This window comes from Numenius arquata, chromosome 4 (assembly GCF_964106895.1).
Source record: "Numenius arquata chromosome 4, bNumArq3.hap1.1, whole genome shotgun sequence".
NCBI lineage: Eukaryota > Metazoa > Chordata > Aves > Charadriiformes > Scolopacidae > Numenius > Numenius arquata.
In genome coordinates, this window is record NC_133579.1 from 27,220,230 (window position 1) to 27,233,241 (window position 13,012).

A 13,012-nucleotide genomic window follows, 5' to 3' on the forward strand; every position below is an offset into this window, starting at 1 on the left:
TAACTTGCATGATGAAGAAGGAAGTTTCTTTCTGTAAGTCTGTCTTCCAATTTGAATGGAAGATACATTTGGACCTATCGGAGTACGTTTGTTCTGTGCTGCTACAAGGAAACTGCACCTGACTTTCAATACTGTGTAGTTCAGGCAGTGCCGGGACACTTCTTGGTCTTTCTCAGGCTCTGCATTTTTCTGAAGTTAAATCATGGAAAACAAGATATGGAAGTGAAGTTACCGGCCCATCAGATAGTAGTGAGAAATCTATCAACCAGTCCATTTTAATTCATTTGATATGTTTTACTGCTATGCACTGTAAAAAGCACAAAATCAGTATGTTGTTTCCCATACATGCACAGGAATAAACACATACTGACATTAAGTTTATAGTGATATTTGTTTGAAGTCTCACCCTTCGGTAGGATAATAAGCTGAAACCAACAATGTAGTTAAATCCAGGTAGAAATAAAGTCATGGTTATAATCATATGTGCGCATGTGTGGATGTGTGGCTATGTAAAACTCTGGTATGAGAAGACCATAAGACAATATCAAATGCATTTGAAAATGAGATTGTTTGCAGGAAAGAATGAAATTATCTTGCTCAAAAGAGCAAGCTGTCAGATTCTAATTGTCATTCACATGCTGTGCACGATAAACATTCAGCTTATCTTTCCAAGAACAATAAAATTTCATGTACTACTGCTCGACATAAGAATTATTTTTACATATCTCCATGCCACTGACTCTCTTGTAAGTTAATCTCATCTCTCATCAATTTTTCACCAGCTTCACTCTGATGTTGATAAAGGAGATGGTTCCATCAAATACATCTTGTCAGGCGAAGGGGCAAGTTCCATTTTCATTATTGATGAGAACACGGGGGATATTCATGCTACAAAGAGGCTGGACCGAGAAGAGCAGGCCTACTACACACTCCGAGCACAAGCACTAGATAGGCTGACTAATAAACCCGTGGAACCAGAATCTGAGTTCGTCATTAAGATTCAGGACATCAATGACAATGAGCCAAAATTTCTGGATGGTCCTTACACTGCTGGAGTTCCTGAGATGTCTCCTGTGGGTAAGTGCAAAATACACTGTTGGTGTTGTGGGAAATCTGTTCCTATTGCCTTTTACAGAATTTCTTTTTTTTTTTTTCTGTATCAAACTAACTGCTTAATTATCTATGAGGCACCTGCAACAGTTAGATATTTCAAGACTTAACTGGAAATAACATGCTAGATTAAGTATTTACCCTTTCAAAAATGTTGTAAAACTCAAATAGGTATGTAGGGATTCAGAGCCTTTTATGGTGTATTTCTCATTCCAGTGCCCAGAGGCTTTGTTTTGTAATTCTCATTAACAATAATAAATTTCACACCTATGCTGTTGTACTCAGGGGTGATAATATACCAATTTGTTCAGATAAAGTCAGTTCTTAAAAAACTTTTCAAATTTCTGTTGGTGCATAGCATATTTTTTTTTGTTGTTGTTGTGTTGCATATATAAGTAACAGTTTACTGTATGCCTTTTCTAGTACCAAAAATCCAGCTCTCTGGGAAATATATGCAAGCAGCATGGACTGCAGTATAATTTGAGATAGTTTCAAAATTCCAGTGGAATCTGAGAAGAATGTCTTTTAGAGGCTTCAGATCCTCTGTTGGAAAAGAAGAAATGCTAATTTTCCCTGAGTTTGAATTAGGGAAGAATTTCAACAGCAAATCCACTATCTCTTCATTTTAAAAAGACCAAATGCTCATCTGTTGTCAGGTGTCAGTGTTCCATTGAAAGCTTACTGATATAGACCGGATGGGAGTTTGGCCCAGAGACATTTCAGTAAATGAACCTGAAATGATAAATGTAAACATAAAGCTAAAAAAAAAAAAAAAAAGAAAAAAACAACAGCAGAACTTAATCTACTTCAGGGGAAATATGTGTATAGGAAGTTTCAATTCAGGTTAAGAGAGTTATAAGAGTTATATGGTGATTGAAGTTAGGATTTTCTTTGCTTGACTGATTTTGAATCATATAAAAATTTGATACTCTTACAGTAAGACTGCCCATATAGAATTTGCTATAGTTTCCTCAATACCATCTCCTGTGGTTTTTGGCATCAAACAATGCCACTAAATTAGAGCTGAAGAGAGAAAAAGAATCTTTTCTGCCTAAGTGCCCTGCAGCAATCATTAGTCAACGTTGCTTTTATACTTGAAACTCAGCTCAGGAGCCAATAAGAGATAAGTAAAACATTGCTGATGAGTTTTCTATTTATTTATCTTACTAAGCAGTGAGCATAGACACTCTTTCTCATTTGATACTTGGCATTTTTTTGTTGTCACTCAAACGCTATGTGGATGGCTGAAGAGGCAATAGTAGCCCTGGAAAGAAAGATGGACACCACAGCATTTGAGGAGCATCAGGGAGGACATGAGTCGAGATACACTGCTAAGAACTTTTTACTGCTGCACTTTGGAAAAACAGAGATAATCTAAGACCATAAACCTAAATACTCAGCACTCCAAATATATGTTCTGTAAAAAATATATATTTTTTTTTTTAAAATTGGTGTTTTATTTTAGAATTACATTATTTAAGTGAGCTGCAGCATGCAGCAATGATTAGTTTTTTGCACCTTTGTCTTGTGTCCTGAAGAGCAATATCTCCACATTTACCTTTTCCATGAGTTACCTCTGTCTTGTCCTGTGCTGGCATATTAACATATAGACAGCTACTACAGATATATGAGGTTTACCTACACACACAAATCCATGCCTCTACTCCTCATCCATGCTCCATTTCTTCCAATAATATACTGGGAATCAATCTGTGGGGACTGCACAGTGTGCAGTGGAGAACATAAGGACTATCTTTAAAAATGAGCTGCTTTTGCATATTTGGTTGAATCTTTACCACATAAACGACTGAAAGAAATTCTCTCCCATTTGGATTGCAACACCAAATACATATTTAACTTAGGTGGAATATTGTGAAAAATCATTAACTGAGACTTTTGCACTCTCTGGGATAGGTGTTGACTAAGGTCGGTTTCATCTTCACGAACTTCCTGAAACTGTACATTTTACATATCTTCATGGCTTATATCACAGAACTACTGAATACTGCATTGTTACTGAATTAAGGATTACCATAAAATGCCTGTGTGGCACTTGTCCTACATAGTCACATTGATTCATAGTTAATTCATATAACATAATTTTTAATTAATCACCCAGAGCATTGATAAAATATTAAGAAGAAACACAGTATCTCTATCCTATTTTGTTTAAAATTATATCCATGAAAAGGATTTTTAATTGTATATTACACAAAATGAAAGAGATCACAGGATTATAAACCCAAATCAACTATAAAGCCAGTAGAACTATAACCTTTACCCTAAACGGTAGCTATGCAAGTATAATGATTCTGTATTTTCTTTGACAAATATTTTAGGAGATTATCTAAGGCTAATTGAAGTAAATCTTTTCTGTTATTTGAAATAACTTTGGGTCAGGTTCAATTTATATTTGGGTCAGGTCCAATTATATTGATTATCCTGAATAGGGCAAATATCTTGATGGCTTTTAAATCTATTCATAGCAAAACCCTCAAAGATACAGCTTATCTGAAAATCATAGAGCTTTTTTTTTAAGTATGTCTCTTAAAAAATCTAGCAGTCTTATATTTCAAACAAAAAGGTTGCAAATTGTAGTTGAAGAACTATTAAAAGAGTGTTCCTGTAATATTGACAAAAAAAATAGCTGATGTGAGATACGGATCTGTTTGGCCTATAGCTAAGGGAACTGGGGATAAAAATTCCAGTACCCAACATAGTTTTGGTTTTGTTTAATCTTCTCTACTCTCCAGACATACCACCAGCTTTGCTTGTTACCCAGCACAAGGATAACCACATTTGTGCCATATTATTATTTCTCATAACAACATTTTCTCTGTACAGAGTTTTCTAAAGCAATAAACTCAGAGATTTAAAAAGGATCCCTTTGAAGGATCTCCAACTCAAAATAAACTTCAGCAACCAGTTTACCTTTATCTGACCCTGTCACAAAAATGTTGATCTCTGCGACGTTGGAAACATTGCTGAGTCTTGACTTAGGTAAATTAAAGCACAAGAAACATCCCAAATTTAAGGTCCTCTCTGCAAAAACCCCTCCCTTTCTTTTGCCCTAATATCAGAATTCAAATAGGTCAAGTTCTCAAATTACTGTTAAAGGGTAGGTTAAAAATCATAGCTTAAACACTCTGGAAAAAAGCAGAAATCTGTGCCAGCCACACAAAATTTAGTGTGATATTAGTTAATATCAATAAAGAAATATTTGAAACACCCTTTGATTAACAGCACAGATTTTCCCCTCAGTATTTGCTGCAATTGCAGAGGAAGTTTATGAAGTTGCTACAGGTAGAATTCTTTTTAATGAACAGATACTGAAACTTTGTTATAAAGACATAATTATAGAGAGAAATATTTGTAGAGGAATCCATATTTCATGGATTTCATATTCACTTTCTGAGAGTGAAAGACACTTTTTCAGTAAATAACCCCTATTTTATTTTTTTTTCAACTGATAGCAGATACACAAACTGTAAGAAATGTTTAAAGTTGTAGTTGTGAAGCTACGGTTTATAACAAGACAGTAATGAAAGTTTGAAGCAGAGTTAGTGTCCTGTTTACACCTGCAGCCTAGTGCTCTGAATAATGCTGCAATAAATAAGATTTACTGGGACACTCATTTTGTTGGATGAAGATGTGGTGCCGTTTGTTGAAAGTCCCATGTTACCTATAAATCCTAATCTTGGACTCAGGTATGGCAGCTCACTGCCTGTGTTATGACGTAGGGCAAAGTGTTCACAAATAAAAGGAAGACTTAATTTCAGTGGAGGAAAACAAACTCTCCTTTTGTAAGATGATGTAGTTGAAATTATGATGCAACTACCCATTTTTCCTCAACCTATACGTTTATTTACTATCCATAAGAATCCATAGAGCTTTATTGGTTTGTTTTTGTTTTTTTTTAAGGAAAATAAGCATATGAATTTGACATCGATCTATTGCAAGAAAAATTACGACAGCTCTGTGTTGCAGTGATTGTCCTCTGAAGGAATTCCTATTCTTCAAGAGAAATCAGCTTTCTCTGGAAAAATCTCTGGAAATCTTCACATACTAATCTTTCCATGGATTATATTTCCTTGGAACTGATTTTCTACATGTAGGGCTTTTCACATAGTTAGCATACCTTATGTTAGCTTGCATATTCTTTTTAAAAAATATATTGTGCTGAAATCTCCCTCTCGGCATGGAACTTCTGGAAGCTCAAAGCTTTTGTGTGCAACTGGTAAAGACATAACAACAATAGCAGTTGTTTTTAAAGAACTTTCTGCCATGAGGTTTGAGAGAAGTTGATTAGCACAAAGGGACTAGAAAAGCATCATTGTTTTTTAGTTGCTGGTTACACTCCAGTGGGATGAGTGCATAAAGATTTGGTATTAGAGTTTCTACCTGAAATAATTCTTTTTCTAAAGGACTTATGTGTTTTAGGAGAGAGCCAATTAGATTCAGATAATGACTTTATTCATCTCACGGAATGTGGAGGGTTTGTTTGCTACATCAATAGATTTTTACAGCGAACAAGCACTTCTAGCTTGCAGGATTTCCAAAATGTCTATGTTGAGGTTGCAGAGCCTGTGATTTCTTTGATCTTGTATTGGTCTGGAGTCCTTGAAAGCAACAAGAGCAAGGAGCAGAGATGTAACTGTGTGTGAGGTTTATAAGCACTTTTGCCAATATTTGCAGACATTGTAAGCTTCATCGGCAGGGCTTAGGGACTTTGTAAATGTGGTAAGCCCGGCTTTCACAAAGAACACAGGATGTCAAATAGTCATTATGATACCCTTGTACTCAAAAGCTGGAGGTACTCTGGCAAGTTTAAAATAGGTCCCTGTATGAAATTAGATTATAGAGTAATCTATAAAATCAGTTTGACATACTGAATCAAAGCTCTTAGTTACTGGTGAACAGAAAATTGATGTATTTTAAGTCCCATAACTGATAAATGACTTGATGGATTAACTACCAATTTTCTTTTTAAAATTTCCATCTACTTAATAGTTGCATGTGAAATTTCAGGTTGAGAATAACCTTTTCCCTGTCCAAAAATGTTAGATAGTTCCCAAGAGAGAAAAATTGCATTTAAAATAGAATTGCAATAATAATACTTTGTCATGGATACTTCAGGAAGAGACATCAGGAATATAGGTTAGTTAGGCCATAACTTCAGTGAATAAAGTTATGTTATGAATAATCATTTCAGGTCAGAATTCATTCAAGCAGGTCCCATCTGTTGTAATCTGTACTATTTTTTGGGGGTTGCACTTAATCCTCTGACTCTCCAAACCTTCAGTCTGGTCCCAGGACCTGTTCATGATCCTCTGCTTAACAGAATTAAAAAGCTGAGGAAAGTGGGTAGGGGACATACTACATCAGACATAGAGAATTTCAGAACTTTCTCCCACCCACTTCATGAAAAAATCCAAATAAAACTGACCAGAATACAATTTATGTTAAGTTCACCCTGGACATTTGCTATTGCAGCTTTTTTCTAGACTTGCTGCTCTCATTTTCGCAGGTCTCTTTAACAAATGCTTTTCTCTAATCTTGTGTCTAAATACAGTTTATGAAGGAATCTGATCCTCTCTTGAAGAACTTCACTGGGCGTCTGCCAAATTGCTATAATATTAATTTTCAACCTAACCTCTAAATGATTCCCTGGGCTGTTGAATGGAAGGTCTCAATGTTCCAGACAATCTGCCAATGAGAAAAAAAAATCCTTTCTGGCTATCAAAGGGTGGTGACCATGGCCAAGACCCTGGCTCCCAAGTATTGTTTCATCCTGCTCTCAGCCTACATTATGGAAGCTGTCGTACGGAACAAAACAAATGGGAATTGACATAGAGAACATAATGAATAGGAGCTGGATGCAGCATGATATCCTCACAAAACATATCTCTCTTTCTAGCAAGTTAGACATTTTGCTTTCTTATTCCTGTCAACACAGAGACATTTCTTGCTTAAGAAATGTTTATGCAGCAGATTATTACCACAACTGATACTAAAATATTGCAGATTATTGAAAGAAATGAATACTTTTTAAAGGAATTTAGAGACAGCTCTCACCAGGTGTTTGTTTTTTTTTTTTTTTTTTTCTGAGCTGAAACAGAAACTGTTCAGCCATCTCTTTACAACAGGGTAAATAATTTTATAGGCTAAAAGTAATTTTATATATATATGTATACAATTTTCAAAATATATAGTGCTTCTATAAGCATGTATATTTGAATCTCCAATTACTCGTTACAATTTTAGCATGCAGACTTCAAAGGGAAGCTATTACTGTATTTCTTACTTAAGCATACTTTAGGCATCACCATCATTTAAGAAATATTGTTCACATACCCTCCATGAACCAAAGGCAGAGAGAGAGATGGCGAGCTACTGAGTGAGATGTTTTTTATTGCTGTGAGGCTGAGACTATTTGGGAAGACGGAACTCTGTAATAGCTGATATTACTGGTTTACAAAGGGGACCTTCTACTCGAAGCTGAATCAGCATGGAAGTGGTAAACAGTTGTGAAAAAGCCACCTCACACTGTTACAGATACATATTGGCACAGCATGTTGAATATATGTAGTCCAGATTTTTGGATCTTTTATGTATAATAGTCCATTAAACATTTTGCAGGTACCTCTGTGGTTCAAGTGACAGCCACTGATGCAGATGATCCTACTTACGGCAACAGTGCTCGAGTGGTTTACAGCATATTGCAAGGGCAACCTTACTTTTCTGTGGAGCCAAAAACAGGTAACTTTCCATAAACTCTCTGCAGTAATGCTGAGAAAAAAGAAAATGTGCATTAAAACTTGCTAGAAGCTTATTAATGTGGTCTCTTGGTTAATTGAATACATTCGGATTTTCTTCATCTTTTAATCTCTTATTCTTCAGAATAGATTATGAAAACCACACACCTGAGCTATGTGATAAGAAGACATTGCTGGAATGGGAATTTTTATCTTGCCAATCTGACAGCCCTCTGGTCTGCTGCCTGGTGTTATCTTTCTGATCAATGAAAATTTCAAGATGTTGTGAACAAGTTTTTTGCAGATGTTTGTTTTAGAAATATCTAGATGTCACATGGCCAGATTTCCTTAGCTATAGGTTTACAGCATGATCACTTCTCCATTCTACTTTTTAAACTGAAGGGTTTTTTTGTGGGAAATATATCTTTTCTTCATTAGTTTGAAGAAGAAAGCACTGTGCTTCCTATCCCTATCTGATATAACATTTTGCTGCCACTTTCAAAACAAATTACTGGTAGAACATTTTTTTAATAATTTCATGACATTTTGTGAATATTTTAAACCACAACAAGATACAACCTATAATACTCTGTCAGTTTAATAAACATTACCCATTCTACTGTATCATTTCATAGAGCAGGAAAATAAGTTCTCGCTCGGCTCAGTTCAGTTTGATGTCTGAGCTTTCACTCACTCCAACATGGAGAAGAGTTAAAATCTTCATTTCAGAGACAGACAAGTTGAGACAAAAGAGAAACAACTATTTACCCCATTTATAGTAAACAATCAGCGATGTGAATCAGATCTGAATCCCAGTGCTATGACCAAAAGGTCACACTTAAATTTGTGGAAATAAGCACTATAATTACCTTCATATTGCAACAGGTCCAGCCTCAGCAGGGATATACAGCACGTTCTTTTTCCCCACAATGAGTATGATTTATAGTAGTTGGGTTTTTTTTTTTTCTTTCTCTCTTCATGTACAACGTATATTGTAATAATGACTGCAGACAGCCCTTGAACAATAACGTAGTAGTTTCTGCTAAATAAAAATCTTTGAAGATCCAGACTAAAATGTTTGCATACATTTTCACTTTGATGTGATACTCAAATTTCTTGTGTGCATGACAATTAGCTTCCAAATGATTGGTTAACATTGCCTGGCAATTTAGCTACGATAGAAAAACAAACAGGCCAGAAAAAACAATGTAAAAACAATAACATTATGAAATTGTATGTTAATTTTATTTTAGTATGTCTTGTAAAACGAGTGAAATAGTGCCAGACAGTCTGTTTGTGAAATAAATGTTTCAACCGAGAGATGATTAATGACAGGTCCTGCATTCATAAGGGAAGAAAGAAATAAAACTCTAACTAAACATTCAACAAATATCAGACGAAGAGATATGTGTCCCAATGTGCCTCTCCTTTATTTAGTTTGTTTATGTTTCCTTTGCTGCTGACACTAAGTGCTGGTGGAGTAAACGGCTGTGTCTCTGGAAATCAGAGTTAGCTGCTGTACTGTGTACTGAGCATGAAATATTCATAAAGTCATCATGTTTTAAGAAGGCATATTTATTTTCTGATCTGTATCAACAGAACTGAAAGGACAAGACTTGGAGCTTTCTTCTGGTTTTCATTTCAAATCAATCAATTACAAATTGTATGCAGATCATCAAGTGGATATAACAAAAATACTTCAGATATTACACTATTTCCATTAGTAAATAAAAAATCTTTTAATTACACTAATGCTATAGAAGTGGGTACTGTTAAAGCAAATACATGGTAAAATAAGATAATTTCATATATACATGGCGTGTGGAATGATATCAGTATTAGTAAGAGTTGATTATGTGAATGACTATTCAAGACACTGTGAAATTAATCTTGACCTTGGAATCTTAAAAATGAATGTGGAATATTCTGTTCTTCCTAGCTCTAAAAGAGTGGGAAATCAATCAAAGAGGATGATATCTTCCAGGGAAGGGAGTGTTACCCAAGACATTATGAAGTCTACATTTCAGGGAGAAGATATTTGGAGAAAACAGTTGTGGGTGGCATTACCCAAAGAATATAATACTAAATAAAAATTGGTGGGTTTTGGTGACTTCTTAAAATAAGGTTGTACTATGTCAGATCAACTCCTAGTCAAAAACCGATATCAGTGTTGAAATGAATTCTTTCCTCACTCATGGTAATCATTGATCTACTACCTTTTAAAGGCAAACTCAGCTTTCATGGTAACGTATTTGCTTGTGTGCCCATTGACATATCTTGTCTTACTGCAGGTGTTATCAAGACTGCCCTTCCAAATATGGATAGAGAAGCCAAGGACCAATACCTACTAGTTATTCAAGCAAAGGACATGGTTGGGCAGAATGGTGGATTATCAGGGACTACATCTGTAACTGTCACCCTGACTGATGTTAATGACAACCCACCCCGCTTTCCACGACGTAAGTTACTTTGTAAAAATATGACTTGTGATATTATTTCTAAACATTGTTATTTTCCTTATACATGCTAGTTTTAAACAAAGATTAAAAGTGCTCAGCTTCCATGTACACTTTGAGAATCAAGGGTGCTGCTGCTGATTATTATTATTATTGTTATTATTTAATTATTATTATTACATTGTAAGTATATTTTTTCTTTACCTAATATATTTCAGATGAGAAATTATGTACAGCAGGTACATTTATTAATGTCCTTTACTTCCTCTCTATGAATAAAAAGACAAAAAAGATACACCTTAACAGATATTTAGCTTGTGCCAGTTGATTGAGGATGAATAGTTCTTTAATTTGGCTCTTAATCCTTCATATTCCTTTGGCATTTTAGCAAAATTTCTCTTGTGCATACAGTGTTTCCTAAGGAGTTAATCACAGAAAAGCTGGAAAGTCGTCTTCCTTCCATTTACTTTCTTTGACTAAGGTGGCTCTCTTCCTAACGAAAGCAAGGAGTACACTGTTGTACACTCAAATCTGAAGAGCTCAGTTTATTAATAGCACTCTGCCTGGGGTGTTTTTATCTTTAAAAAAAAAAAAAAAAAGTCCTTGCTAAGTAGAATTAAAATGACATTAAGAATATATTCACATCCACTACAGCCTCATGTCCAATAATATAAAAAAATATATCTGTACATAATAGATTTCCTGTTATTTCAAGCCACCAACCACTTGAAATAATAATAGAATAAGTAAAGTTATTTTTGAAGGTGAGGGTGTTATTGGTTACACACTGCACTCAGATACCCTTTTAACAGCACATATATCATTTTCTACTTGAATGAAAAACCTGGAACTTTCAAGAATGCAGGTGGTGCACTTACTGTTAAAAAAAATGAATATATATCAGTATCTAGTCATATTCAAATTGCAAACTGACTAATCAAGATATACAGCTATAAAAGAATAAGAGTTTATATTGATATTATTTGACTTGCTGTTTTTCTTCTTTTGTGGAAAACAAAGTAAAATATTTTCTGCATTGGAACTCTGTAGCAGGAATTCACCTCATGATTTGCACTTAAATTTTTAATTATGTTTTGTATCTCTGCCTTACACTTCTCTCATTGTAGGAAGAAATTATGTCCATAGTACTTCAACTAGAGTCCATCATAAGGAAAACCTTGCAAAAAGGGGGTAATTCTATTGTTTAACGAAACATATTCTTGTAGTCTAAGTAAATATTCGAGTGTATGATTTGAAGGGAGGTAGATTTTAAGAAAGCTAGATTTTTTTTAGCCTACAGTCGCAGACGATTTTAAATTAATTAGATTTTTAAATTTCACAGGATCATATCAGTATAATGTTCCAGAGTCTTTGCCAGTGTCTTCTGTGGTGGCAAGAATAAAAGCTGCAGATGCAGATGTGGGACCTAATGCAGAAATGGAATATAAGATTGTGGATGGTGATGGTCTGGGAGTATTCAAAATTTCTGTCGACAAAGACACCCAGGAGGGAATCATAACAATTCAGAAAGTAAGTCTGATTTTTCTCAATGATTCTGTTTGGTTCTGTGCAAGATGAGGGCAAGTAATGAGAGTATAAGCTTCTGTTTCCTAAGAGCCTTAACTGCTATAAAAGTGTCCACTGCCATGTTTCATCTTGACTTCAATATGTGCATGTGTGTGTGTGATTTTGAGCTTTTTTAATGACTTACACTGAAAATTCATGTGGGTTTTTTTGGCAGTAGCTGCATTGTTTTGATGAGTTTTTTTTTTTAAAGCTCCTGCACTTACAAGTCTGTATGAGAATCTAATCTTTAGTTTTGTTTGTCTTTGTGTTAAACAGAAAATGTGAAAGTATATCTTACAGTAAAAATGCACACTCCAAATACAAAATGGATCTCAAACATAACTATAAAAAATCCAAAAATCTAATTGTCTTTCTCTGATGTTGTTTTAATCAGAAGACACACATTACTAATGTTAAAATTATGTATCAGTAATAGTTGTTCTACAAGATAATATATAATAAAAATTATTTAAAAAATTGAGATATTTAAAGAGTTATTTTATCTTCTTAGCTTTCTATATGTACAGTTAGAAAGATAATATTTTAAAATTGAAAAATCTTGTTTATATAAAATATTAAAGCTCAGCATTCTTACCCTACTGCAACACATTTTAAAGTGTATACTTTTGCAAAATAACAGTGTGCTGAAATATTTTGCAAGAAAATTTAATTTTGAGGAGAGCATGAAAAAATCCCAACACCTTAGACAGAATAATCATTTCTCATATAATTTCACACTCTTAGTATGTGAGTGGTTCACGATGACAATACTGAATCTGTGGACCTAACACTGCTAAGCACTTTAATACCCCATAAAATGTGGGACTGACCTGACGTTTTAGAATATGTGGAAGTAATTTCCTGAAGAAGGATCTATGTTTGTAGTTAATATGATTCCATAGCAGATTTTTCTTCCCTATATAAACTCTGTAAATCTCACCTAACAGTTGTGGGGCTTTTTGGTTTTTTTCCTACCTTCAGAACACCAATTCCTTTCTAAAACAATATAAAACTTCAGTAACATTTCTCCTTTGAAAAAAGTTAATACTGTATGGTGTTGCAAAGCAATATGCTAATTCTCTGATGACCTGAACACCTACTGAGAGCTGGTAAGCATCCATAGAT

At 34.5% G+C, this 13,012-nt stretch overlaps 1 protein-coding gene across 2 annotated transcripts in view; it reads left to right on the top strand.

Annotated features, from left to right (window-relative positions):
• Positions 1-13,012, top strand: part of LOC141463914 (cadherin-7) — a 69,257-nt gene that overhangs the window by 29,876 nt on the left and 26,369 nt on the right. For both annotated transcript variants that reach the window (XM_074146599.1, XM_074146600.1), the window contains exons 2-5: positions 783-1,077; positions 7,750-7,869; positions 10,157-10,324; positions 11,664-11,851. In XM_074146599.1, the coding sequence (XP_074002700.1) occupies positions 783-1,077; positions 7,750-7,869; positions 10,157-10,324; positions 11,664-11,851 (771 nt within the window). The remainder of the gene's footprint in view (positions 1-782; positions 1,078-7,749; positions 7,870-10,156; positions 10,325-11,663; positions 11,852-13,012) is intronic.